General features: G+C 47.4%; 3 protein-coding genes across 14 annotated transcripts in view; 2 read left to right on the top strand and 1 right to left on the bottom strand.

Annotated features, from left to right (window-relative positions):
- Positions 1-6: 6 nt before the first annotated feature.
- Cenpt (centromere protein T) lies at positions 7-10,424 on the top strand. Of its 9 annotated transcripts, XM_006531104.3 has the most exons (15): positions 7-135; positions 2,931-3,222; positions 5,170-5,260; positions 5,380-5,467; positions 5,572-5,668; positions 5,770-5,906; positions 6,038-6,080; positions 6,194-6,342; positions 7,915-8,109; positions 8,293-8,445; positions 8,702-8,777; positions 8,872-8,928; positions 9,657-9,833; positions 9,915-10,019; positions 10,098-10,424. In XM_006531104.3, the coding sequence occupies exons 2-15, from the start codon at positions 3,110-3,112 to the stop codon at positions 10,219-10,221; spliced, it is 1,605 nt and encodes a 534-aa protein (XP_006531167.1). In that variant the 5' UTR covers positions 7-135; positions 2,931-3,109; the 3' UTR covers positions 10,222-10,424. The 9 variants fall into 9 exon arrangements, with proteins under 9 accessions (XP_006531167.1, XP_011246709.1, XP_006531170.1 ...); XM_011248407.2 differs by lacking the exon at positions 8,872-8,928; XM_017312860.2 differs by lacking the exon at positions 7-135 and having other exon boundaries at positions 3,066-4,132.
- Positions 10,415-27,382, bottom strand: Tsnaxip1 (translin-associated factor X (Tsnax) interacting protein 1). Of its 3 annotated transcripts, none has more exons than XM_011248511.3 (16): positions 27,266-27,382; positions 21,553-21,634; positions 17,835-17,947; positions 17,561-17,684; positions 16,293-16,386; positions 14,906-15,102; positions 14,400-14,535; positions 13,530-13,699; positions 13,288-13,447; positions 13,081-13,211; positions 12,836-12,961; positions 12,544-12,696; positions 12,311-12,420; positions 11,076-11,202; positions 10,876-10,982; positions 10,415-10,709 (listed from the first exon to the last, which is right to left on the bottom strand). In XM_011248511.3, the coding sequence occupies exons 1-16, from the start codon at positions 27,304-27,306 to the stop codon at positions 10,469-10,471; spliced, it is 2,112 nt and encodes a 703-aa protein (XP_011246813.1). In that variant the 5' UTR covers positions 27,307-27,382; the 3' UTR covers positions 10,415-10,468. The 3 variants fall into 3 exon arrangements, with proteins under 3 accessions (XP_011246813.1, XP_011246814.1, NP_077765.1); NM_024445.4 differs by having other exon boundaries at positions 10,417-10,709; positions 17,561-17,687; positions 27,266-27,349; XM_011248512.3 differs by lacking the exon at positions 21,553-21,634 and having other exon boundaries at positions 17,561-17,751.
- The window catches only part of Ranbp10 (RAN binding protein 10), a 65,524-nt gene continuing 59,022 nt past the window's right edge, over positions 21,262-27,763 (top strand). For both annotated transcript variants that reach the window (XM_030243813.1, XM_030243815.1), the window contains exon 1: positions 21,262-21,289. In XM_030243813.1, the coding sequence (XP_030099673.1) occupies positions 21,264-21,289 (26 nt within the window). In that variant the 5' untranslated portion in view covers positions 21,262-21,263. The remainder of the gene's footprint in view (positions 21,290-27,763) is intronic.

The following is a 27,763-nucleotide window of genomic DNA, read 5'->3' as shown; positions in this document are numbered from 1 at the left end:
GCCCCCCACAATGCACTGCGCCAGAAGCCTCTCACTTCCGGGATGGGGCGGGCTTATTCCGGCGGCTTTCCTGGACACCGCGATATCCTGTTCAGAGTCGATTATTTTCCAGATGAAGCTCGTCCTAAGCGAAAGGTAAAAATGTATTCGAATGGAACGTTATGGCATGGGCTACCCTTCACAAGGATCCGGAATCCTGATGGTACCGGGCGCGTGCCTGGTGAGCGCAAGCGCTCTGGGTATAAGAACACAAAGACTACAAGTTCCATGATGCCTCAGAAGAACGTTTTGGTGCGGCCGCGGGCTGCAGCGCCTCCTAAAGGAGAGGTGGAGTTCCTGCAGACCAGGATTTGAATGAGGTTCTGCAGCTTGCTATAAAAAACACCCCACCCCACCCCACCCCCGACCCCCAGTACCTTGGAGTGGACTGCATTCTTTAGCCTAGAGGAAACCCGAGTCCTCCCAGAAGAACTTCTGGAGTCAATTTCTTATATTGGGAGCACTCTCCCGACTCTCAGCTACCTCTTACATGGATGGACTCACTGACCTAAACCATGTCCCTACTAGCTGCTTACAATGTGCCAGACAGTGAAGGGAAAACACATTCAAGGCAATTGGTGGCACACGCCATTAATCCCAGCACTTAGGAGGCAGAGGCGGAGGCAGATTTCTGAGTTCGCGGCCAGCCTGGTCTAAAGAGTGAGTTCCAGGACAGCCAGGGCTACACAGAGAAACCCTGTCTCGAAAAAAAAACAAAAAACAAAAACCAACCAAACAAACCAATATATAAATATCGTATAATATTTTTCACATTTATTAATTTTAAAAACATTCAAAGTAATGGGAGATATGTTTATACATATATCATGTGTGAGAGTGGGGGAGTAATGTTTGCATTTATGCATGTTCATATGTGTGCCAGTGAGTGTCAATTTCTGGGTATCATTCATTCCTCAAGGCCCTTGGCCTTTTCTTTTTTCTTTTTTTTTTTTTTTTTTTGAGACAGGATTTCTCTGTGTAGCCCTGGCTGTCCTGGAACTCACTCTGTAGACCAGGCTGGCCTCGAACTCAGAAATCCACCTGCCTCTGCCTCCCAAGTGCTGGGATTAAAGGCGTATGCCACCACGCCGGCTGGCCTTTTCATTTTAGGCTGGCTGGCCAGTTAGCTGCAGGGATGCACCTCTAGCACTGCCATTATAGGCATGGGACACAATGCTTGGTATTTTTTTTATTTATTTATTTTTGGTTTTTCAAGACAGGTTTTCTCTGTGTAGTCCTTGCTGTCCTGAAACTCCCTCTATAGACCAAGCTGGCCTCGAACTCAGAAATCAGCCTGCCTCTGCCTCCTAAGTGCTGGGATTAAAGGCCTGTGCCACCACTGCCCTGCTCATGCCTGGCTTTTTAACTTGTGAGGAAGAATCACATTGATTCAAACCCACAAAGCATTAAAGAAGATACTCAATTTGACTCTACCTTCAGTACATAAATAGCCTTTAACATACTCATGGACATTCAAATAATATCTAGTAAGTTGAAAGTAGGGACTGTGCCTGGTCTTCAGCACCAAAAGCAAACAAAGTGCGCAATTTCTCCCCAGCACTGTCTTACCTATCCTCTGGACTTGGCATCTCTAGTGAAAAGCAAGAATCATATTGCATGTCTCTGCTTCTAATCTTGGGTCCTCTACATCTGTTTCCCTTGTGACTGCCAAAGAAAATCTGACAAGCCATGGGTCGCTCAAGGGGGCTGGAGAAATGGCTCAGGGTTTAAGAACACTGACTGCTCTCTGGAAGGTTCTGAGTTCAAATCCCAGCAACCACAGGCATGAATCACAAGTTCAAGGTCATCATCTGCTGCGTGGAAAGTCTGAGGCAAGTCTGAACTACATACAACCTGTCTCAAAACAAAACAACAGTCGGGCGGTGGGGCACACGCCTTTAATCCCAGCACTTGGGAAGCAGAGGTAGGCAGATTTCTGAGTTCGAGGCCAGCCTGGTCTACAGAGTGAGTTCCAGGACAGCCAGGGCAATACAGAGAAACCCTGTCTCAAAAAAAACAAAAAACAAAACAAAAACAAAAAAAAAACCCAAAACCTGTCTCAAAAAACCAAACCAAAAACAACAACAACAACGAAAAAAAAAAAGCAACAAAAAACCCAAACCAAAACAAAACCCAAACAAAACAACAACAAAACCCAAGACTTCTAAAGAAAATAAAAATTTAAACGGGGTGCAATAGAAAACACCTGTATTCTCGCTCACCTGCTCTTGCTTCTACTCCCCCCCCCATTGCCCTCCTCCCTCTCTCCAGGTGCCCATGGGCGACCTCTACTCCTCTATTCTCTCTGCCTCTATGTCTACTCCCTCATCTCCCCTTCCCATGCCCTGAATAAATCCTGTTCTATACTAACAAACAAAAAGAACGGAAGGAAGGAAGAAAACACCTGTAACGCAATCAAACAGAAGTGGAAGCAGGAGGCTTAGAAGTTCAAGGTCATCTTGGACTACCTAGGGATTTTGAGGTCAGCTTGGGCTACACACCACGCTGTTTCAAAAACAAAAAGTATATACGCACGTGCGCGCACATGAAATTATCAAAATCTACCATAGTGGCCTACATCTGCCATCGGAGTATTCCTATGGTAAAGGCAAGAGGGCTGTCCAGAGAGGTTGACCCTACATGTATGTCTGGTGTCTGAAGAGACCAGAGGAGGACATTTGATGCCCGGACACTGGTGTTTCTGGCAGTCATGACCTTTCCTTACGGGTTCAGGTTCTATACAAGAGCAGCAAGTAGGCCTTGCCGCTGAGCCATACTTCTAGTCCCCTAGTTCTTTAAGATTATTATAAGCCTTTAAAAAAAAAAACTTTTTTTTTTTTTTTAAATGAAGAAACCATGAAGTCTTAACTGGTTGCATGCTTTCCCCTCAGGGTTAACATGAGACCGCCTCCAAAATCAATTTACAATCACATCAGACCCGGTTCCCCAGCTGTTGGACTACAGTTCCCGTGGGGCCATGTGGCAGCATCGCGAGACTTGACTCAAAATAGGCGGTGGGAACGCGGTGCTCGCTGCTGCTTGAGCAGTTAGGAGGGGTGGGGTCCTGAACATGGCGGACCTCAGCTTTTCTGACGGCGATCCTACTGTACGCACGCTTTTGCGGCGCGTGCTGGAGACGGCGGATTCGCGCACTCCGATGAGACGCCGGAGCACTCGGATCAAGTACGTAAGAGTGTTGCGGTGAGCAACTGGAATGAATGGACAGTGGTGTCTGCGTCTGGAAAGGAAAACCGCGTCTCAGAGTACAGTCTGAGATGCTGAGATCAGACTCGGGGTTCCTAATCAAATTGAACTCAGCTGTGCGGTTTTGTACTCTCACCGTATGCCCCAGGGTGAGACCGCAGAGTCTCACTCACAACGGTGCTGGATCTCTAGGAGCAGAGGGCAAGGCTCTGTGTTTTCTAGCCTGTTTCACTCACCCCCCTCCCAGGCCAAGGTTGTCGTGACATCTACCCCTGCTTCTAGGTGACTTCACCTTTCACAACACACACAGTCCTACTCTCTGAGGCTCCCATGGCAGGTCGGGGGGCAGGAACTGGAAAGATGCTTTGCTTTCTTTCTTTTCTTTCTCTTTCTTTCTTTCTTTCTTTCTTTCTTTCTTTCTTCTTCTTGCTTTGCTTTTTTTCTTTTCTTTTTCTTTCTTCTTCTTCATGCTTTGCTTTCTTTTTTCTCTCTTCTTCTTCATGCTTTGCTTTCCTTTTTTCTTTCTTCTTCTTGATGCTTTGCTTTCTTTTTTCTTTCTTCTTTTCTTCTTCTTTCTTCTTTCTTCTTCTTTCTTCTTCTTCTTCTTCTTCTTCTTCTTCCTTCTTCTTCCTTCTTCTTCCTTCTTCTTCTTCTTCTTCTTCTTCTTCTTCTTCCTTCTTCCTTTTTCTTCTTCTTCTTCTTCTTCTTCCTTCTTCTTTCTTCTTTCTTCTGTTTTTGTTTTTTCGGTTTTCGAGACAGGGTTCCTCTGTGTAGTCCTGACTTTGGGGAGTGAAGCTTAAGGAGGGTTGTGAGCAGAAGGTACCGAAGTTGGCTTCCACCAGTCTGGAAGAATGCCCTTCTTTCCAAGTGGAGACTCGTTCATGATAAGGTGTTTTCTTTTATTCTCCAAAGTATTAGTGGTTGATCCTAGGATCTTATGCCTGCTAATTAAGCACCCTACCATTGTGCGTCATCTCCAGCCCTTTCCCTATTTCTTTGCCACAGGATCTCAAGAAGTTGCCTGGGCGTGGCTTGAAACTAGCCCAGACAGGCTTTGGACTCCCCATCCTCTTTCCCTAACCTCCCTGGTCGCTGGGATTAACATGTTGGTCCCACCGGGCCCTTGTTAATTCATGATGGGGCATTATGTATTTATTTACTGTCGGTGTTTGTGAGAGAGTGTGTGTAGGTCAAAGGACACTCTTAGAGTCAGTTCTGACCTTCCAGCACGTGGGTCCAGGTCATTGAACTCAGGATGCTAGGCTTGGAAGCAGTTGCCTTTAACCACTGAGCAATCTGGCCAGCCCCTCCGGCTATGTTTTAGGCCTGTGAGTAATGAGGTGGAAGCCTGCGGAACACAGAGTTCTGAGACACACTGTACTGGAGAAAAAGGGCTGGGGTGACCCATGGGGAGCTTAATGTCACACCTTGATGACAACTTGAAAGGTTAAAAGTAACTTAAATTTCCTACTTGGCTGATTTCTGAGTTCGAGGCCAGCCTGGTCTACAGTGTGAGTTCCAGGACAGCCAGGGCTACACAGAGAAACCCTGTCTCGAAAAACTAAAAAAAAAAAAAAAAAAAAAAAAAATGTCCTACTTGGATTGTTATTCTAATGCCTGGGACGGGACAGGATGCTCTTCCGGTTTGTAACCTCTGTGACCACCCTCCAGTCATGTTTTGTTATTCTGCTAGACTTACCCTCATCCCAGCTAGATCAGTCATAGTCCATCTGTCCCTCAGGGTTACCCCTCATCCCCCTCTTTGCTGGGGACCATGGAAGGTACAAGTGGTTTCTGGGACCCTGCCCCTAAAGGAAAGCTTTTAAACCACAGCCCCTAAACAAACGTCTGTACCTCCAGGTCCTTACCCCCAACTTCCTACAGAGATCTCAGGGCAGGTTGTCCTGTTTTTGTTTTTTTACACAGTGCACAAAGAAGACGGTCTCAAACGCCATACTCTAACAGGCAGGGTAGCCAAACAAAGACAAGTGCTAGGAAGCAATCCCATGGAGCTAGGGTAAGTGTCCACCTACTCCATGAGTGACTTCATAGAACCCTAAAGTCTATTTTTGTTTTGAAGCCTACCTTGAGGGGCTCTCAAGCCAAAAGAGAGACTAGTGGCGCTTGTACCCATAGTCAGTTGGCAGATCGACTCGTGTTCAAGGTCGTGGGCGCCTGGAGGAACAGACACCCCGGACTCTGCTAAGGAATATCTTACTAACTGGTAAGTGGGTGTCAGCCTGCCAGTTAAAATTAGGTGCTAGTCCAACAGTGAGTCCTATGATGTCCTTCTTGGTCAGCCCCACCCTTTTCTTGCTCATTCTATAGCCCCAGAATCGTCCACTGTGATGCCAGACCCAGTGGTGAAGCCAGCACAAGTACCAGAAGTGGCCCGGTCCTCCAGACGGGAGAGCAGTCGGGGAAGGTACACGGTGAATTTCCCTCATAGGCTGAGCCACCTCTTGGGATCCCCAGAAACTAAAATTGGGCTTCCTGACATGTTTGAGATAAACTTCATCCTTACAGCCTGGAGCTACACCTTCCTGAACTGGAGCCCCCCTCAACCCTGGCTCCGGGTCTAACAGCCCCTGGCAAAAGGAAGCAGAAACTGAGATTATCAGTATTTCAGCAGGAAGTGGACCAGGGGTTGCCTCTCTCCCAAGGTGAGATCTAGCACACACCTGAGCTATTTTCTCTCCGCTTGGGATATAGGAAAGACCCAAGAGAGCTTTCGTAGGCTTGGGTAACTCACTGTGGATTCTTTTTCTTACATTTTCTTGATGGAACCTGATAGAGCCACGTAGGAGTAGGAGTGCTGATGTTTCATCCTTGGCTAGGTACTGTTCCCTGTTCTGGGGTTTATACAGTATGGTCACCAGATTCTAAGAGATAAGTCCCTTTGGGGAAGCTGTGTCTCAGGCTTTCCTTGTGTCTGCTTCCATCTTAACAGCTCCTTCAATCTTACCTTTGTTCTACCTGGTCAGCCAGAGACAGTGGAGAGACCTGGTCTGGCTCGAAGACGTCCCATCCGCCAGCTTGTGAATGCTGGTGCTCTTTTGCAGGATCTGGAAGACAATTCCTTAGCCTCTGCTCTTCCAGGTAAGGTTGTAATCTCTTCTAGCTTTAGGGAGAAGCTACCACTCTGTGACAGACAGGAGACTGAACTCAGCTTTGCTCCGCATCTGATGAGGTCAGGGATACTGTGTGAGCCTGAGCAGGCATCTAGGAATTTCTGTTTTCCTCACAAACTACTTACCTGGTACTTTGGTCTATTAGGGTTCTCTAGAGGAACATAACTTACAGAGTGAGTGAGGGTGTAAGGGGAAGGATTTATTAGAATGGCTTACAGGCTGTGGTCCAGATAGCCAACAATTGCTGTCTACCAATGGAAAGTCCAAGAATACAGCAGTTTAAGTCCACAGGCTGGATGTCTAAGCCGGTCTTCAGTATGTGCTGGCTTCTCAAATAAGCAGGCTGTGTTGACTGAGAAGGAATAGACCTGCTACCGAGAGCGAGAGCAAGCAGGCAGAGAGCAAGTTTTATAGAGACAGGGTTTCTCTGTATAGCCCTGGCTGTCCTGGAACTCACTCTGTAGACCAGGCTGGCCTCGCACTTGCCTCTGCCTCCCAAGTGCTGGGATTAAAGGCGTGCGCCACCACTGCCCAGCTTTTCTTTCACCTTTATATAGGCTGCCAGCAGAAGATGTGGGCCAGATTAAAAGTGGATCTTCCCAACTCAAAGATCTGGATTAGAAGTGGGTTTTCCCACATCAAATGATTTTTTTTTTTTTTTAAGTTTTTCAAGACAGGGTTTCTCTGTGTAGCCTTGGCTGGCCTGGAACTCACTCTGTAGACCAGGCTGGCCTGGAACTCAGAGATCCACCTGCCTCTGCCTCCCAAGTGCTGGGATTAAAGGCATGAGCCACCACGCCGGGCTTTTTTGTTTTTTTAGTTACATCAAATGATTTAAGGAAAAAAACAAAACAACAACAACAACAAAAACCCTAACAGGTGTGCCCAGTCATTTGGATTTTAGTTAATTCCAGATGTAGCTAAAGGTAACAACCAAGGAGAGCCATTGTAGCCAGGCATTGGAGCCTCCCATGCACTTGCAAATTCCAGGCCAGCCTGCTCTGCAGAGCAAGCTGCAGGACAACCAAGACTACAAAGAGGAAACCCTATCTTGGAAGTAAAGAAAAAAGAGAAAGACGAACTCCCAGAGTGGGCCTAGTCTTCATGTCTCTGTGGCTTTTATTACTTCATATTCTTGAACTCCAGGGCCAAGGGTGGAGGACTTTTCCTATAGGGGCTGGTGCGTGTTAGAAGACGGTGGGGAAAACGGGTTTTATGACCAATTAGCACTAACCCGGGAGCCTTGTTCCAGAGGACAAGTTCATGTTTGAGGACGGTGCTGAGCAGAGAATATAGATGGCTGAGGCATGAGCCATCCGTTTTAGGGGCTATGAGCAAGGTGTACAGGCTGAGGTGTCAGAGGAAGGACCAGGAAGAGTAGCCTAGCAAGGTGGGCGAGGGAAGGTAACAGGCTTAGAAAGCAGTTTACCTTCTGGAAGTTCCTTAGAGAAGCCCTGAAGTTTCACTGCCTGCCCCTTCCAGTCCCCGGCTTTAGCAGGTGGACCTAGGATACAGAATTTCTCTGCCTGTTGATATCCAGGTGACAGTCACAGAACACCTGTTGCTGCTCTGCCGATGGATGTAGGCTTGGAAGACACACAGCCTTTCTCACAGTCCTTGGCTGCCTTTTCCCTTAGTGGGAAACATTCTCTGCCCAGCCCTTCTCGCCCTGGGGTTGAAGATGTTGAAAGAGTTATGGGCCCACCAAGCTCGGGGACCAGGCTGCAAAGCCGGAGTGAGTATGAGGGGTGGCTGACTGGGAGCCAGCTTAGCCAGTGCCAGAGTTAGCGTAGACGTTTCCTTCCTCCGGCCCTTATCTGTGCCCCAGAACTCCAGCCCAGGAGTCCCTCCTTTCCCCAAGAGTAGAATGGTGGTGGGGCCAGGAGAGTCTGAATCAGCGCTTCCTGCCCCCCCTCAGTGAGCAGATCTGGCCCTGCTGCCTCTCCTTCCCCCTTCCTGGAGCCACAGCCTCCGCCTGCAGAACCGAGAGAAGCAGTAGGATCCAACGAGGCTGCGGAGCCCAAGGATCAAGAAGGATCTTCAGGGTATGAGGAAACTTCTGCTAGGCCAGGTAAGAGGCCTAGCTTAGGTATCAGTGGGTCAGTGTTACTAGCTTCTTAGTTCCTGTCTTACAGAAGAGAATTTGCCCCGGGCTGTTTATGGGAACTGGTAGTTTCAGGGGCCACGGGGCGTGTAAGGGTCAGTCACTTACTTAACTAGAGCTCTCTGAGGGAGGCCCGTAGGAATTAAGAGAGGGAGACTAAGCCTTTACAGCTGTGTGAAGTGGTTGAGCCTGACCCTCGTGTGACACAACTCTTTCTCTGCAGCAAGTGGAGAATTATCCTCCAGCACACATGACTCACTCCCAGCTGAACAGCCACCCCCGTCACCTGGAGTTGCAGTGTAAGAAACCCCAGTTGTTGGGAAGAGGGTGCCCTGAAGTGGGCATTGTGCGCTTTCAAGTCCTCATAGCTATACGGATGATTGTCAAGCACAGCAGCTCCAGCCTGTCTGCCGTCCTGGTGCCTGACCCAAGATGTGTAGAAGAGCTTAGGTGAGGGGGAAGCTCCTAGGCCAGTATCTAATCATAGGTGGCTTCCTGGAGGACATTTGTCGGCTTGGGACAGGCAGTGGTGGATTCCTAAGGGGAGAGACTGTCCAGTTTGAGACCTGAGGGTTGTTTGTTTGTTTGTTTTTGTTTTTGTTTTATTTTTCGAGACAATTATATACTCTGTATACTCAGAAATCCGCCTGCCTCTGCCTCCCGAGTGCTGAGATTAAAGGCATTTGCCACCACGCCCGGCGAGACCTGAGGTTTAACAAGCTTGAGCAGGTGCCAACATAAATGTTGAGGCTTGACTAGAGCATTGGATCTATATTGGAGGATCAGGGTCACAGGGAAGGGCCAAGCTGTTTCTGGTTGTAGTTGTCAGTCAACAGCCTCCTCTTTCTCCTTCTCCTCCTCCTGTTTTTGTTTTTTGGTGTTTTGTTTTGTTTTGTTTTGAGACAGGGTTTCTCTGTGTAGCCTTGGCTGTCCTGGAACTCACTCTGTAGACCAGGCTGGCCTCGAACTCAGATTCACCTGCCCCTGATTCCTCAGTGCTGGAATTAAAGGTGTTGTAACCCCACCCCACCCCGGTGACCCGACTCATCCCCGTTGGATTTCCAGTTCAAGTTAATTAATTTGCAACGGTCACAGTTTCAGCAGAGCCAGCAGGACTTGTCTTCACATAGGGGCCTCCCCAAACTGCAGTTCAATCACCTGTCTGCTCCTGTCCTCAGCCTATCTTCAGAGCCCCTGGAGTCTGTGACAGCTAAGTGCCCATCCAGGACCCAAACTGCAGGTCCTAGGCGCCGCCAAGACCCCCACAAGGCTGGACTGAGCCCCTATGTGAAGTTCTTCAGCTTCTGTACTAAGATGCCCGTGGAGAAGACGGCTCTTGAGATAGTAGAGAAGTGGTGAGTGGAGCACGTGAGTGGGTAGAGGGGCCAGGTCAGAAGCCGACTCTTTAGTCTGTTCTATTCCAACCTTGTTGGCAGCCTAGACAAGTATTTCCAGCACCTTTGCAATGACCTGGAGGTATTTGCTTCTCATGCTGGCCGTAAGATTGTGAAGCCAGAGGACTTATTGCTGCTGATGCGACGGTAAGTGCACATAAAAGGGAGGCCGAGTATGGGAGGGCTGGTGCTAATTCTGTTTGAGCCTCTTTTTCTCTCACACAGGCAGGGACTAGTGACTGATCAAGTCTCGCAGCATGTGCTCGTGGAGCGGTACCTGCCCTTGGAGTACCGGCAACAACTTATCCCTTGTGCATTCAGTGGCAATTCTGTCTTCCCTGCACAGTAGGACCAGGCCTTCCCTGGCACCTACTCTCCCTACCTTGGAAATCTTGAACCCTACACAATCATGAAGGTTCCCTCATCTCCTGGCACCAAGAAAGTCTCACAAATGGGTTCTTCTGCTTTGTGGTGCATGTCTTAGGACCTGCCCAGGTTGCCTTCCCCCAGCCTGGAAAGGAATAGGAATTAAAGACTTTATACTAGAAGAAAGTTAGCGATATTGTATTTCTGTTGCCAGGGGGGCAGGGCTGGCTCTAGCTTGCTGGGTCTGGCTCTCGTGGTCCTACACGCTTCGTGTCTGCCATCCTAAGTCGATCAAGTGCAGTCTCAACCTTTATGGAGATTATCCCCTGCTTCTCCTCATCCTCCAGTGGCACATCAATTGCAGGGATCTGATAGGCCTGGCTCAGGTAGGCACTCAGAGTCTGCTTGTCCATGGTAGGATCTATGTTCATCAGGGTCCCACGCATCTTCAGTAGGGTCACGTCTTCAAGACTGCGCCACATGGAAAGGAAGATAGGAATGCAGGTTTGAGCTCTTCTCTCTGTACCCTGATCTGAAGGGCCCAGCATGTTACCTGTTTCTGGGGAGACTCAGGCAGCTGAGACGCTCTCTGACAGGGCTTGCCCCACCCGGAGGCCCAGGGCCCAGGGCCACTCACGGATCCAGGTCTAGCTCCTGCTTCAGTTCCTCTAAGTATGCTTCCTTGTCACTTTCATACTGTTCCCACAGCCTCTGCACAAATGGCTCACTCTGCCCTTCCTCATCCTGTGCGTCGGGTATGGGAGAAGGCACGGTAAGGCCATTTGACTATAGTTTAAGACTAGGGAAGGGACTGGCAAGTTAGGTGTCCCTGTCTACCTCATTAAACAAAGATCGGTAGTTTAACATGTCTGTGTTGCTGCTGTCTGGACCCCAGCCTACTGCCTCCATCAGCTCCTGAATCTGCTCTTCCTTCTTGAGAGGAAAGGTGGTCTTGAGGATGGTGCTACGAGGAAAGTAGAATTTCCATCAGGGCCTGAGTGACTGACACCTGCCAGCTCCCCCTCCCATACCTCCTGGGTCATCATGCCCATTATTATTTCAACAGTTTGATTTAAAGATTTATTTATATGAGTACACTGTCACCCTCTTCAGACACACCAGAAGAGGGCATCAGATCCCATTACAGATGGTTGTGAGCCACCATGTGGTTGCTGGGAATTGAACTCGGGACCTCTGGAAGAGCAATCAGGGCTCTTAACCCCTGAGCCATCTCTCCAGCCCCTCTGCAAGTTTTTTTTTTTTTTTCTTTTTGAGAGTCCTTGAACTCATAATGATCCACCTGCCTTAGGCTCCTGAACTTTTTTGTTTTGTCTTGAATATTTTTTTTTTCGTTTTTGGTTTTTCGAGACAGGGTTTCTCTGTGTAGCCCTGACTAGTCAGTCCTGGAACTCACTCTGTAGACCAGGCTGGCCTCGAACTCAGAAATCCACCTGCCTCTGCCTCCTGTGTGCTGGGATTAAAGGCGTGCTCCACCACACCCTGGCTGTCTTGAATATTTTTAAATTGTTTTTTGTTTGTTTTGTTTTTTTGCTTGTTTTGTTTTTTTTTTTTTTTTTGAGAAAGGGTCTATATGTTAATCTGGTTAGCCAGGAACTCACTCTGTAGACCAGAATGACCTCAAACTAAGAGAGATCCTCCTGCCTCTGCCTCCTAAATGCTGGGATTAAGAATGTGCACTACTATGCCTGGCATGTTTTGAAACAGTTTTGTTCTAGGCTGGTCTGAAATTAAATAACTCTTGTCTCTCTCCCCTCTCCCCACTCCCCTCTCCCCCCCTCACCTCTCCCATCTCTCCCCTCTCCAGTCTCCCCTCTCCTCTCCCCTCTCCTCCCTTTTCTCCCTCCCCTCTCCCCTCTCTCTCTGTCCCCCCTCCCTCCCTCCCTCCCTCCCTCCCTCCCTCCCTCCCTCCCTCCCTCTCATACCTGGGGAGGACAGCAGACTCTGAGGCTGTGGCCCTCCCTGTGAGGCTCCCATTACCTGCATATGTGAGAACCTGACCAGTCAAAACAATGGACTAGAGTTTGCAGTAGTCTGAGCAGATAGTCTCTTACCTGAACTGTTCCATGGTGATTGATCCCTCATTCTGAGTGTCAACACTTAGCAACTCCTTCAGCAGATGGGACAGTGTCTTTTTTTGATTGATATATACACTCTCCAAATTCTACAATGAGTGAAACAGTTACTAATATGCTGTTTGCAATAGTGGCAGGGCCATTCTGTGCTGGGGACAAAAGCCCTTTCTATTTCCCTGAGGATAACAGGTAGGGCCTAGGCCAAAGCTCACCTTTCCCATCAATACTGCATAGAACTGATTCATGATCTCACTGGAACGAAAGAGCTTGATATTTTCAAAAATGGTGTAAGCCCAGGCCATGGCATCATTGACCCCAAAGCGACGCTCCAGAAAATTGAAGAAGAAATCTGGAAATGGCTCCTTCTGCAGGGAGAGGGGAACGCTTAGTCAGAGTGTCCCAGGCTTCTGGCCCCCACCCTGTACCCTACCATCTTGAGGGGACTCCTTTAAACTGGATCTGAGGTTTCGCAGAAGCAGCATTTGCTAATCCATGCGAGCTGACCTGTTCCTCTGCAATGCGTTCCTTCCAGGCATCCTTAAGGAGGTTTACCACCTCCTTCTTGCTTGGCTTCTTGTTCTTCACAGGGCCATCAAACCGAAGGAAGGGGGGGATGGCATCCCCAAAGCCCTGAAAGGCAGGTGCCAGCACATGATTGGACCCCACTATTGCCCTGTTTATAAATAGGAATGTGCTCTAGACAGTTCCCCCAGAATCTTAGATGGCCTCTGGCTCAGGAACTCCCCTACCAGGCCAGGGAAGAAGTCTTTCTCCCGAAGCAGACCCATGCCGATTTCCTCCAGGAGCACATCCACCAGCTGATCACTGTTCTTTCCTTCAGCCAGCACTAGCCAGCGCTCTGGGCCCCCTGCTATGATACCTGCAAGTAGGGAGAGGAAGCTAGAACCCAGTTCGTGTCCTCCCACAGGCCCTGGGGCCCCTACAGTCATCCTCACTTTCGCATTTGGTCCAGTCAGGTCGCGGTGTGGAGGTGCGCTGGATCTCCTGCAACTCATTATAGAACTGGTCCCGCTCCTTTAGTGTGCTCATGTGCAACTGCAGCAGCAGCTCGTGTTCCTTTTGGACTTCTTCATAGTCGGCTTTCAGGCTTTCTAGCTGTGGGCAAGGTGATTGGTCCTGGCTGCCCACCTGCCTGACCATACCCCACCATGTCACACTCTGCCTGCCCACCCAGCACCTGCTCTTGAAGCTCCATGTTGGTCTTCTCTTGCATTTCCAAGTCTCTCCTGGGTACCACATCTCCAGAGTTGGCTTTCATTGTGTTAAGTTCCATCTGTGTGCGAGTCAGGTCTTGTCGAGTCATCTTCAGTGCCAATGTTAGCTTCACTGGGTCTTCTCCCCAAACACCTGCCAGGGATGCATCAGTCTGTCACCCTGGCTCTAGGGCATATGCTCAGGGTTGGGTTGAATATTGCTTGGGGCAGCCCTCTCCTTGAATAAGATGGGCCCCATAGGCTCATATATTTGAATACTTGCTTCCCATTTGGTGGAACTGTTTGAGAAGGATGAAGAGGTGTAGCCTTGGAGAAGGTGTGTTACTGGGGGCAACCTTGAGGTTTCAGTGCCATTCCCACTGTGTTCTCTCCTTCCTGACTGTGGATCAGATGTGAGCTCAGAGCTGCTGCTCCAGTGCTGGGCCTGCTGCCGTGATGGTGACAGACTACGATTCCATTTGGAACCCCAAATCCCAAAGAGATGCTTCCTTCTATAAGTCACTGTATTTTATCACTGCAATAGAAAAGTAGCATACCTTCTCTGCTTGGGATTTGCTGAGTCTACAGCATCACCACCCTAAGGGTTCAGGCTTAAGTCGAGAAACTCTATTTAGCTTTCTCCTACTCCGAGTCTCAGTTCCAGCAGTGTTATGTTTCCTACGTTACTCTGTTTCTCAGTCTAGCACAAAAGATCCACAGCCCCAGCTAGTGGCCCAGGCATCTCCTACCATGTATGGTCACAGGATAATAAGATACTAGGGATGTTGAGTGAGCAGTGTAAATGGTGACAGACAGACTTCAGTACCTTAGAAGAGAAACCTAGCTTGGATTACCTGGGGTCTGGGCTAGTGACATGTCTTCTTGCTGGTACCTCAGTTCATTCAGGTCCCCAATCAGAATTTTGCGGGCATCTCGTTCGGTAAGATAACGCAGATACTCCTCAGCCAGGCTCCTCCTCAGTTTAGCTACCTGGGGAGTGGGAGATAGAGCTGCATACACAAGTGACTCTTGGAGTCCTGGTTGGCAGCTAGTCACTCCAGGGGTGTGACAAGTGCTTGGCAGTTGCCTCAGCTTAAGAAAACAAAAGCGATTGGTCATGCCTGAGTACCTAGCAAGATGTCAGTACTTCAGTCCATGAAGAGTTTGCTGGTGCCTGGAGCCACCTTGGAGTCTACACTGAGCGGGGCAGAGAGAAGACAGTAGGGGGACTCTTGGGAATGTGATAACTCCTCCATTCCAGGCAGAAGGGTTTGGGGTTGTCTCAGTACGCATCACCACACCCAGGCTACAGGTAAGAGAGGAACATGTAGACTTTGTCAGCTCTCCCACGTTCATTTACCTCGCTCTGCAGTGAGATCTTCTCTTCGTTCTTTTTGTCGATGAGTTTTAGCAAATTCATCTTCTCTTTCTTGAGCACAGAGATTTCGTACCTCTCCTCAGCCCTCATGGCCAGGACCCTCTCACTGCAGTCCTCGTTCATGGTGACAATCTTGGCCTTCAGGGGCTCCAGGGACCGGATTCTCTCCTTTTGGTGGGCTAAGCAAAGACAGGTGGGCCAGGTGTGATGGTACATGCCTTCACAGAAGCAGGTCTCTGAATTTGAGGCCAGCCTGGTCTACAAAGCAAGTTTCAGGACAGCCAGGAATACATAGAAAGGCCCTGTCTCAGCCAGTCATGGTGGCACACGCCTTTAATCCCAGCACTCGGGAGGCAGAGGCAGGCAGATTTCTGAGTTCAAGGTCAGCCTGGTCTACAGAGTGAGTTCCAGGATAGCCAGGGCTACACAGAGAACCCCTGTCTCGAAAAAACAAAAAAAAAAAAAAAAAAAAAAAAACCCTGTCTCAAAACAAAACACAAGACAGACACAGACACGTAGAAAAGCTCTTTAGGAAGGTCACAGAGAGCAAACAGCCAGGAGTCACAGATCCTTGGTTGTACAGGTCATTGGTGTACATGGATTTTTGCCTAATGTGCGTGTCTGTGAAACCCATGTATGCCTGGTGCCTGCAGAGACCAGAAGAGGCAGTCGGGTCCCCTGGAAATGGGGTTACAGATAATTGCTGACTAACAGGTAGGTGCTGCTGAACCCAGGTCTTCTGGAAGACAGCCAGTCCTTATCTGTAGAGCCATCTCTCCAGTGTTCCTCTGCTCTCTCCACATACTTGTTGTTTGTTTGTTTTTGGTTTTTTGAGACAGGGGTTCTCTGTGCAGTCCTAGCTGTCCTGAAACTCACTCTGTAGACCAGGCTGGCCTCGAACTCAGGAATCCGCCTGCCTCTGCCTCCCAAGTGCTGGGATTGCAGGCGTGCACCACCACTGCTTGGCCTTACACACTTGTGTTTAAAGGAAGGCAGCAGCTGGGGATAGAGTGCTTGTTTATTATATATGAGACACCAGGTTCAGTCTCCAGCCATGGAAAAGAAAAAACAAGCCAGGGGCTGAGTCCTGGTCAGGGTCAAGACCTCTTCCACAGAGAGGCTTAGAAACCCATCAACCCAAGCCTTCAGTCCTCTGGCTGCTTAGCAGGTCCTGAGCAGGCGAGGGAGCCTCCTTCCTTCCCGGAAGGACCTGCCCTCCTCAGATTCCTTCTGTTTACTACAGATTGCCTCACCATCCTCCTAAAGGGTAGAAGGGCTTGAGGCAAAGCAAAGCACGACCAGGAAGAGTAGTTGGTAGTGGAGTCACAACAGGCTGCTCATTCCAGGTGCAGCCCAGAGCAACTCTTACCTAGCATCACCTCGTACGCATTCTTGATGGAGGATAACAGTGGCTTGTATGTCTTGAAATCCTCTATGAAGAACTCAAAGATCTCCCTATAAGGCTGACATCAACATTTAAAAAAAAAAAAAAGAAAGAAAAAAAGAACCTATCATTTCCTGACCCATAACCCCCACTGCTTCCATATGAGACTGCTAGGAACCTGGGTCTGGCCAAGTAACACCTAAGTCTTTAGTACCATGGTGCTGGAGAGGAAAGACAGGTATGAGGCCTTGCCTGGTGCCAACTCTGAGGCTTAGCCACTCACCAGTGTGGGGCAAATATGCCATTCTGCCCAAGTTGACTCTGGCTGCCCAGGCCGTCAACTTCTTGCCTACCAGATCCTGTATCTATTAGTCTCTCACCTGTAGCCCCTCTCTATATCAAAGACCAATGGGACATTGAAGATTCTAGCTTCCTGTTCTGAACTCAATGTGAAAGAGAGACTTCTTTCAAACTTAGCTTAGAATGAGTGTGCATAGGTATGTGTTGTGCTGTGGTTCATAGACGTCTACCTTAGGTATCTTCTTTGAAAGAAGGTCACTCACTCACTCACTGAACCTGAAGTTCACCAGTTGGCAAGGCTGTCCTTATTCCTGGCCAATAAACTTCAGGAATCTGCCTGGCTCTCACAGGCAGCCCCCAAGTACTAGAGTTACAAATGTGGCTGGACCAGGCTTTTTAACTAGGTGAGTTCTGGGAATCCAGACTCAGGCCCTCACACTTGTGCAGTAGACTTTTCAGCAACTGAGCCATCTCTCATCCCTCAGAAGCACCGAATATAAAAGGAGACTTGAGATCTGCAAGCACAGAAAGCTGCTGGGTTACCACTAGAATGAACACAGGCTCTGGAACCACCCTTGATTTGGAATCCCAGCTCCACCACTTTCTGGTGGGTATAAGAGTGTGCCCAGAGCCTGGCTCATGGGTCAGCCTTCAGTAAATGCTTCAGGCTGTCTAGGTCAGAAGTCTGAGAGTCCTTTTTGGTCATTTCTGATTCCCTCTCTAATGTGTACCAGAGTCTGGACGGCATCTAGACTGACCATTCTCTTTGTTTCTGAGCTAGTTCCTTAAGTGTCTCATTGTTGCCACCAGGCCAGAGGTCAAGGGACACATGCCTCTTTTCAAAGAGGAATAGTGGCAAGATGGAGGACCACTTCCCTGTGAAGGTCTGCTATTCAGTTCTGATGCATGAGGTTTCTTTTCACCCTTGACATGTTGGGTCTGTGGGCTCTGACCTGCAGCCTCAGTTCCTGTGCAGAATCCGTGCTCAGGTCCAGCAGGAGGAGTTCCTTGCGCAGGTAGTTTTCTAGTTGCTCCAGGTACTTGGGCTTGGAGATGCTCATGGACTGCTGCTGGCAGCTACTGCAGAGGATGGTGGGCTGAGATGTCACTCGCACCCATGGGTCTTTGCACTCTTGGTCTGGGGCTGCAAACTTCACTAAGTTCTATGTCCTGGAACAATACCTAGCCTAGATCAGCCCATCCCCCATTAGGCTGGCCCTCGCTTACTTGGCTCGATTCCGGCTGTCATCTGAACAGGGCTTTCGATTATGTAGAACTGTCTGGCCACTGGTGTATGTAGGCCATGGTGACAGGTGGCCACCCAAGGATAACTGCAAGGGCTTAAGCGGGGAGGGACAGCTGGGGTTACTATGGCAACATTAGTCCACACTTCCCTTTTTTAGTATTGTTGAAAATTGAACCCAGGACCACCTTACACATGTTAGGTAAACACTGTACTACTGAGCTGTATTCACAGCCTCTTCCTCTTCTAATATTCTTCTGCATCCACACACACACACATATACACACAATCTTGCTACATGGCCCATGGTGGCTTTACACTTGAGACCTTGCCTCCAGTTCCTATATGCTGAGATCACAGGGATATGCCAGTATACCCAGCTATACAGACGTCATTAATATGGTCCATAGTTAAGACTCTGGTCTTTTAGTTATAGATGGTTAGGATTAAATCTCACATCTTCCTTATTAGCAGTGAGACCACAATTTAACGTCTCTGAGCCTCAGACTTTTCATCTGTAAAGTAGGGATAACAGCAGTCAGCATCCTAACGTATGAGTCAAGGATGTTGGGAGAAAACTGTGTAGTGCCTGCTAGGAACCCAGTAAATGCAAGTTCTACTCTTCTATATTGTCAGGAAACACCGAATGCCTGTACTATGACAAACAAATCTGAATACTGGAGAGCCCCAATCCCTTCCTTTTGGCACTGTACAACATGCCAAAAGCGGAAAGAAATAGGAGAGGAGGGTAAGTCAGGCTAATGCCTAGATGGATAAGACAGGCAGGACTACAGAGATGTAGTAAATGGAACATGCAAGGAGACTGGGGTGCATCCTTTCGGGAGGAAGAAGGAGGTGAGGGTCCCCTGGTGAATGGGGTTTCATTTTGATCCATTATCAGATGCATGTGGTACCAAGTGGTATGTATGGCTTTTTAAAAAAATCTTTTCATGCTGGGCGTGGTGGCGCACGCCTTTAATCCCAGCACTCGGGAGGCAGAGGCAGGCGGATTTCTGAGTTCGAGGCCAGCCTGGTCTACAGAGCGAGTTCCAGGACAGCCAGGACTACACAGAGAAACCCTGTCACGAAATAACCAGAAAACAAAACAAAACAACAACAACAACAAAAAACCCCCAACAACAAAACCTCAGGGAAACCATTCAGGTGGGGGTGTGTGTGTGGCAGGGAGTGAAGCAAGCAAGCAAAGAAATGACTTTCTAAGTGTGGTGGCTCGCGGCTGTAAAATGGTAAAATGCCAAAGCAGAACTGCTGATTGGTGAGCCAGTCTATCCCAACAAACCACCTTTTTGCATAGTTGTCGGGAGTGGCCTGTAATCCCAGCATCCTGCTTAGGAGTGGAAGCAGAAAGAGCATGCGTGTGATACCACTGTGTCAGACTGTCTCAAACAACAGAAGTGGAGACACCTGGGCTCATTTTTGAATTTTTGAGTTTGGAAAGTGTTTCAGGTTTCCAAAAAGAGAGGAAATCTGCTTTTTCAGCTGGAGAAAAGATGGACACCTTACTTTGATTTGCGCAGGCGAATGAAAACGCTGTACTCCGTGGAAGTGGCTGCTTCTTTGGGGGGGGGAGGGGGCAGGAGCGGGGAGGGGAGGGCAGGGGTGTTAGCGTCTGCCCAAGGGCTGTTAGAATGCTCACGATGTTCCTCTGAGTTCCCTGCTCTTTGCTTCCCCCTGCAGGTAAAAACTGGAGGTTGCCCCACTTCCGGGAGATGGCTGGAGGAACAGCTCCTTCTGGTAGTTGGTGACACAGAGGGGAAAAAAAAGTGCTTGGACTGCAGGTCTACATTGAGTTGGGCATCAGATCAGAAAGCTGGCTGAGACCAGAATGGAACTGGAGGTCGCCTTACAGGAACGTGGCTGATCGTGTTCTCTAGAGAGACCATATTTGCCTCCTTCTCCTTAGACAGGGCCTGGCAGTTCCCAGCTTCATAACATATATGGCCTATATGTTCCCAAATGAACACAGTCACACAATGAAAGCAGCACAGCACCCATAGTGTCCCATTGTCAACTAGAGCCTTAAACTGCGCTTTTATATGTATGTGTGTGTGTGTGTGTGTGTGTGTATATATATATATATATATACATACATACATATATATATATATATATATACATATATACATACATACCTATACACACACATATACATACACACACACACATATATATATATATACATATACATACATGTATATATGTATATACACACACATACACATATAAACTGGAGTTTACAGAGTTAGGAACAGGACCCTGGTCAAGAGTAGCAAGTGCGGGGCTGGTGAGATGGCTCAGTGGGTAAGAGTACCCGACTGCTCTTCCGAAGGTCCGGAGTTCAAATCCCAGCAACCACATGGTGGCTCACAACCATCTGTAACAAGATCTGACGCCCTCTTCTGGAGTGTCTGAAGACAGCTACAGTGTACTTACATATAATGAATAAATAAATCTTAAAAAAAAAAAAAGAGTAGCAAGTGCTCTTAAGCACTGTGATAGCCACTCTAGCCCCTTCAAAGAAGACATTTTCCTCTGAGATCTGAACAATGGTTATTTGTTGTCTGAATTACAACAACCCTATGTCAAATTAACAAGAGCTCCAAAGAGGAACGAGGCAGGCTCAGTGGAAAGGGCTTTCATAGCATGTGTTTGATCCAAGACATTGAAAAAGAAAATCCAAAACAAAGCTAAAATAGTTAGGTAATAAGGCAGTTTTCCCTTTTGGGAAGGGAAGAGGAAAAGAGAAAGGGTTTTGAGTGGGATCTTTCTATGTAGCCCAAGTTGGCCATGAACTCAAAAGCTTCATGTTCCAGCCTCCCAAGTGCTGGAATTAATAAGGGTGTGCCACCATTCTTAGCTGACCACACTTATTTTTATACAAATACTTTTTAAAGAAAGGGTCTCTCTCATGTAGCCCAGGCTGGCTTAGAGCTTACTATGAAGCTCCAGATGGGCTTTAAACTTATAGCAATCTTCCTTAGCCTTCCAAGTGCCAGGGTTACAGGTGTGAGACACTGTGCTTGGTCTATACAAAAAATTTAAAAGACAGGAACCTGGAACTCAGAACCAAACCCAACAGAGAAATACTCTGTACTGTGTCTTTACATGCTTGTTCATAAGTATTTACAGAATTCAAGTACTATACCAGACCTAAAACCATAAAGACAAAAGGTTCAGGTGACAGCAGACAGTGTCTGATACACACAGCTGCTGATACACACAGCTGCTGATACACACAACTGCTGATACACACAGCTGCTGATACACACAGCTGCTGATACACACAGCTGCTGATACACACAGCTGCTGATACACACAGCTGCTGATACACACAGCTGCTGATACACACAGCTGCTGATACACACAGCTGCTGATACACACAGCTGCTGCTGATGAAATGGAAGTCCATTCCCGAAAGGTGAGTTACAAAGTGAAGGGTGCGGAGGGAAGGGGCTGAGTCTTTTCTGCCTAGAACAGCTTGGGCCCACTTTCAGATCAGTGGGAAGGATGAGCCTGCCTCACCTTCTCTTCCAGAGCATGGGGAACCTGGCTTCTGGGAGGGAGTCACATTTCTCTGATTGGGAAGAAGCTAGTCTGCTAGGTTATGCTTTTGGGTTGTATGTGGAACAGACAGGTTGTAGAGGGTGACGTGTGGGGTTCCAAAAGAAGAGCATCACTAACCAGTGTCCTTCGTTTCTGAGAAAGCTTGCGTTTCTCAATGCCCTTGGCTTCCGGAGTCCCTCCTGAAGCTTGTATACTTATTCTGCATAGAAAAGAAGCTGTGGTGGGTGACAGAGCCCATAAAGAGGAGATCCTTCCGTCCTCTGACCCTTCCCGAATCCATAGGGCATGACTCTCTCTTCCTTTTAAATCTCTCTCTGTCTCTGTGTGTGTCTGCTTGTGAGTCTGTGCACTTTGCTTATGTGGACAGGTACTGGCACAGTCCAAAAGAGGGCATTGTTTAATGGCTTGAAAGAGTCTGGGGGCCTGGTACCTGGGGTTTCAAAAGGATCAGGTTTGAGCAAATCATTTAACCTTCTTTAGCAATTTTCTCTTAAAGAAACAGACAATTCTTATTCTTCTCCCACTAGTTTTGTAAAGGTTAAATATGAGTGAGTTAAGCAGCAGGTGGTAGTGACACAAGCCTTTAATGCTAGCTCTCGAGAGGTAGAGGAAGGTGGAGCTCTGTGAGTTCAAGGCCATTCTAGTCTTCAGAGCTACTTCTAGGACAGCCAAGGCTACAAAGAGTAACTCTGTCTCAAAACAAACAAACAAACAAACAAACAAACATAAAACAAAAAGTGAGATAAACAAAAGACTACAAAGACTAAAATGAGTTGTGCGGGTGCTAATTTTTGTTTGTTTTTGGTTTTGTTTGTTTTTGGTTTTGTTTGTTTTTTCAAGACAACCCCAGGTACCAGGCCCCCAGACTCTTTCAAGCCATTAAACAATGCCCTCTTTTCTCTGTATAGCTCTGGCTGTCCTGGAACTCACCCTGTAGACCAGGCTGGCCTTGAACTCAGAAATCCACCTGCCTCTGCCTCCCAAGTACCACTGCCTGGGCTTGTACAGGTATTAATTATGATAGCAGAAAAATAGATCCTGAAGAGATCTCAGACTTGAAAGTCAAGCTTCTTGGGAAAGGGCTTACTCAAGGTAGAAAGGCATTCAAGGAACAACAGAGAGGGCTACATACATATGGCCAGTGTGACCCAAATGGAAGAAACAAAAGAGGTAATTCAGTGACCTGTGGGGCAAGGGTATGCTGTTATTGATAGACTTGTGTACATGTGTGGTCATTGGTATTGCTTGCTAGTGACTTTAAGTATGTTGCTGTACCTCAGTTTCTTTGCTTATAAAAAAAAGTGAAAAAAAAGTGAAGCCGGGCGGTGGTGGCACACGCCTTTAATCCCAGCACTTGGGAGGCAGAGGCAGGCGGATTTCTGGATTCAAGGCCAGCATGGTCTACAAAGTGAGTGTCAGGACAGCCAGGGCTACACAGAGAAACCCTGTCTCGAAAAACCAAAATAAAAAGAGACTAAGGCTGGCAAGATGGCTCAGCAGGTAAGAGCACTGACTGCTCTTCCAAAGGTCCTGAGTTCAACAACAACATGGTGTCTCACAGCCACCTGTTATGAGATCTGATGCCCTATTCTGGTGTGTCTGAAGACAGCTACAGTGTACTTATTTAAAATAATAAAACTTTTTTTTTTTTTTTTTGGTTTTTCGAGACAGGGGTTTCTCTGTGTAGCCTTGGCTGTCCTGGAACTCACTTTGTAGACCAGGCTGGCCTCGAACTGAGAAATTCACCTGCCTCTGCCTCCCGAGTGCTGGGATTAAAGGCGTGAGCCACCATGCCCAGCTTAAATAAATCTTTCAAAGAAAAAAAAGTGAGACTAGAGCCAGGTGCTAGTGGCACACGCCTTTAATCCCAGCACTCTGGATGCAGAGGCAGGTAGATCTCTGAGTTCTAGGCCAGCTTGGTCTACAGAGAGAATTCCAGGACAACCAGAGCTACAAGGAGAAACCTTGTTTCCAAAAACCTAAAGAAAATAAAAAACAAATAAAAAGTAAGACTAGTATTACTCAAACATGTGAACCCAGTTGGGACACTCTGTTCTGCAGAATTCCTCAGGCCCCTCAAATGGGGCAGTGAGACCCCAAACCCTAGTCTTCTAGTGCCACTTAACATCGCACAAACGTGGACAAGCAACTTATAGAGAAGGACAGGTGTCACCTGACGTGTATGTGTTTGTGACTGTCATGGACTAGTAGTCCTGTAATCCTGGCTGCGTAGGAGGCTGAGGTAGGAGGATTGCAAGTTTCAGGCCACCCTGGGTACCTTGCTAACATCTTCTGTTGATAGAAGGCAGAAAGGGAGTTGGGCTAGGTGCAAACCTTAAATCCCAGCACTTGGGAGTCAGAGACAGGTATATTTTTCTTTGTGGCCAGCATGCTGCACATAGTGAGTTCCAAGCCAAATGGGTACACAGTGAACTCCTCTCTCAAATCAAACAAACTAGAGGAGCTGGGCATATACCTCAATGGCAGAGGACTTGCCTAATAGGCATGCGATTCAGGTTGGGTCTCCAATACTGATTGTTGTTGTTGTTGTTGTTGTTTTTAAAAGTCACATATTGGAGAGCAACAAGATGTAGTACTTAACCTGCTCATTGGGTTCTTAATACTCTTTTCTCAAGATCAGTCACTATTACTGTTTCAAAAAAAAATCATTCATTTATTTAACTTGATTTTGACATGGTTCTCACTAAGTATCCTAGTCTACCTTGAAAATCAGAGACCGGGTTAACCTGGTATCCATCTCCCTCCCTTTGCTTTCTGAGCACTGGAATTACCAGCAGAAACAGCTATGCCTCAATGCCTGGAAGTCAGTCTTCCGCTATCAGCCTTCAGATGAAGAAGTAGAACTCTCAGCTCGGCCTGTACCATACCTTCCATGATGCTGCCATGCTCCCACCTTGATAATGGATTGAACCTTTGAACCTGTAGGCCAGCCCCAAATATATGTTGTACTTTATAAGAGTTGCCTTAGAAAAGGCTCCTGCCAATGTGAAGATAGATGGATTGCTGTGACACACCTACCTACACACTATTTGCAGATAATCAGTGTCCTATGCTGTTTTTACAAATAAACTTGAAGCAAGAAAAAAAACTTGCCTTGGTCATGGTGTCTGTTCACAGCAGTAAAACCCTAAAACAGGTACTTATTGGTTTATTTTTAATTTCTAACTACTTTTCTTTTAACGATTTATTTATTTTATGTATGTGAGCACACAGTCACTGTCTTTTGACACACCAGAAGAGGGCATCAGATGCCCATTACCATGTGGTTGCTAGGAATTGAACTTAAGACCTTTGGAAGAACAGTCAGCGTTCTTAACCGCTGAGCCATCTCCCTAGCCCCTAACTACTTTTCTCATTTAAAATTTTATTTTTATTATTTTATTTGTATGAGTATTTCCCCAGGAGGGCAGAAGAGAACATTGCATCTCTTGGAACCGAAGTTGAGAGAGTTGTGGGTGTTGGGAATCTCACTCAGATTTTCTAGAAGAGCAGCCAGGCAGTGCTCTTAATCACTGAGCCATCTCTCTAGACTCTAATATTTTATTTATTTATTTATTTATTTATTTATTGTTTTTCGAGACAGGGTTTCTCTTTGTATCCCTGACTGGAACTCACTCTGTCTGTAGACCAGGCTGGCCTTGAACTCAGAAATCCACCTGCCTCTGCCTCCCTAGTGCTGGGATCAAAGGCATGCGCCACCACTGCCTGGCTTAATTTTTTGTTATCTGTGTGTGTACATGAGTGCAGGTGTCCACAGACACAAGAGATGTCAGATCTCCCTGTAGCTGGAATTACAGGTGGTTGTGAACCACCTGATGTGGACACTGGGAGTCAAACTCAGGTCTTCTGAAAGAGCTTACCTGCTGAGTCATCTCTGCAGCCTCCTCAAGCCCCAAGTTTTCTTTTTCCTCTCTTTCTTCCTTCTTTTCTTTCTGTGAGTATTAATGTGTGAGCCATAGGGTCCAGGGGAGATTAAAGGACAACTTGTTGGTATGACTTTTGTCCTTCTACCATGTGGGATCTGGGGATCAGATTAAGGGAACCAGGCAATCCTTAACCTGCTGACTTATCTCTCAGGCGTGTGTGTGTGTGTGTGTGTGTGTGTGTATGTGTGTGTGTTCAAGACATGTTTCTCTATGAGACCAAGCCGGCCTTGAATTCAGAGATTCTCGTGCCCCTGCCTTCCAAGTGCCATGTGCCACTACTGCCCATCTAGGCTCCCATTTTTATTTATTTATTTATTTATTTAAACATTTATTTTATGAGTACACTGTAGCTGTCTTCAGACACACCAGAAGAGGGCATCAGATCTCATGACAGATGGTTGTGAACCACCATGGGGTTGCTGGGAATTGAACTCAGGACCTCTGGAAGAGCAGTCAGTGCTCTTAACCACTGAGCCATCTCTCCAGCCCCCTTGACTCCTTTTTTTTTTTTTTTTTTTTTTTTGGTTTTTCAAGAGAGGGTTTCTCTGTATAGTCCTGGCTGTCTTGGAACTCACTCTGTAACTCTGTAGACCAGGCTGGCCTCGAACTCAGAAATCTGCCTGCCTCTGCCTCCCAAGTGCTGGGTTCAAAGGCGTGCGCCATCACCACACAACCTAGACTCCTATTTTTTAAAAAGTGATTTAACACCAAACCTCAAGGAGGAATGCAAAATATTTACATTTATATCTCAATGGTGGTGAAAACTCGGTGTTATAAATGGCTGCAGGCAATGTGTGCTCAGGAGAATTTCCTAGTATTGAATGACCTTCACAGACAACCCATTAAAGTAGCAAGCAGGGATATGAGAACAAAGGGAGAAAAGCCCATACATAGGAGGAGAAACATTCTCCAAGGAAATATAAAACTCTAAGGTCTCTTTTATCAGGTTCTGCTTACATTCTACTGTGCTAAGCTCTGATCTGTCCATCTTGTTGACCCTCTCTAACGTCTGAGGGAGAAAACCCACACTGCATCTCTATAAGGGAAACAGTGTGTCACTACATGAACTGTGAATTAATATGTCACATAACCATCAAACTCAGCTTATAAAAACTACATTGTGCTCCCTTCCTAATGAATGAAGATTCTGAGTCTGTTTCATATTCTGTGTGTTGCTGGGGATCAAACCAGGTCCTGGCATGTTCTAGCTACAGCCCCAGCCCTATTACATATTTTTTCATAGACAGTAATTTTCCTGGATTATGCCTTTGATGGGAAACAGTTGTCTCTTTCAACCTGCTGCTGCCTGTTTCTCGGAGACTTTTTTTTTCCTTCAGGGACAATCATAACATTGGTATTTTCTGTCCTTGGAACCTCTGTAGGCTTATTATTATTATTTTAATTCATTTATTTTAAGATGGGTCTCTCCATATAGCCCTGACTGTCCTGCAACTCTCACTGTTCAACAGGCTGTCCTTTTGTAGCCTTTTTCTACCAAGGCAGCAGACCTTGAAAGATTAGAGTTGAGAATGAAATCACCTCTCTCGCCCTTCTTCCACTACTGGGAATGAGCAGGTGGGAAACTGAATGCTTCTTATAAACAGGAGTTGTGAGAATTTCACATATAATTATAATAAGGCACTTCGTTTTTTAGTGTCTAGCTAAGATCATCTATCTACGATAAAGTACACCTGCACTTTTGGCAGCTTGTAACGTTCTTACTGGACTGACGAGTCAGCCCCAATTCTATTACAACTGTATCGCTGATTCTGCGGCGCTGAAGTCCTACCCAAAGAACAGACAGTGCAGCGATCGGAATCAGTGTCATTTTTCTTTTTGGAAATATTCAAGTCTTCCCCGCCCTCAGCCCGGCCAGGTGCTACCTTGGCTTGGAGAAACTTTTACGCTCCTGTAGGTTGGCCATGACTTTGGAGCAGATGCAGGATTGAGCCGTTGCGGTAGTGTACAGTCCGTTGCCATAGGGACCAGACCCCAGCAGCCTCTGCGTTGAGGGCGGGCTCACAGTTGAGCCACGCCTCCAGCCCCCGCCCCCGTGAGCACTCTGGAGAAAGGCCAAGCAGTAAAAGTAGACCTGGAGCTGGGGATGGGGTATTCTGAGAACCAGTCAATACAGCAAATTTGATATTAGCTACAGAACTGAGGCAGAAGAATAAAGTGAGACCGTGGACGAGGAAGGCGAGCTTCGAGGTCTGGCCACTTGGCCAGTCGGGAATGGTAGTTCTCAGTGGTTCGGAGTCTTCGTTGTACTGGCTTGTGAGTGAGCAGTGATGTACTACATCTTCCGAAGTTCTCCAGGAACCCTCGTTGGCCGGCTTCTACAGCGCTATGCATTGTGGGATATGTAGTCTAAATCTGGCGAA

This window comes from Mus musculus, chromosome 8 (genome assembly GCF_000001635.26).
Source record: "Mus musculus strain C57BL/6J chromosome 8, GRCm38.p6 C57BL/6J".
NCBI classification, from domain to species: domain Eukaryota; kingdom Metazoa; phylum Chordata; class Mammalia; order Rodentia; family Muridae; genus Mus; species Mus musculus.
The sequence above is the reverse complement of the archived record's forward strand: the minus strand, read 5'-3'. Positions and strand labels throughout refer to the sequence as shown.

What these genes read in the sequence shown, in the direction of transcription:
- Cenpt (XM_006531104.3), top strand. Translation starts at nt 3,110, where the DNA reads ATGGCGGACCTCAGCTTTTCTGACGGCGATCCTACTGTACGCACGCTT. An exon ending in AAGGAATATCTTACTAACTG is followed by an intron (nt 5,468 to 5,571) that starts GTAAGTGGGTGT and finishes CTCATTCTATAG; the next exon opens with CCCCAGAATCGTCCACTGTG. An exon ending in CTTGAGATAGTAGAGAAGTG is followed by an intron (nt 9,834 to 9,914) that starts GTGAGTGGAGCA and finishes CCTTGTTGGCAG; the next exon opens with CCTAGACAAGTATTTCCAGC.
- Tsnaxip1 (NM_024445.4), bottom strand. Translation starts at nt 27,306, where the DNA reads ATGGCCAACCTACAGGAGCGTAAAAGTTTCTCCAAGCCAAG. An exon ending in ATCACCATGGAACAGTTCAG is followed by an intron (nt 11,203 to 12,310) that starts GTAAGAGACTAT and finishes CTTTCCTCGTAG; the next exon opens with CACCATCCTCAAGACCACCT. An exon ending in CAGGAGCTAGACCTGGATCC is followed by an intron (nt 10,710 to 10,875) that starts GTGAGTGGCCCT and finishes CATGTGGCGCAG; the next exon opens with TCTTGAAGACGTGACCCTAC.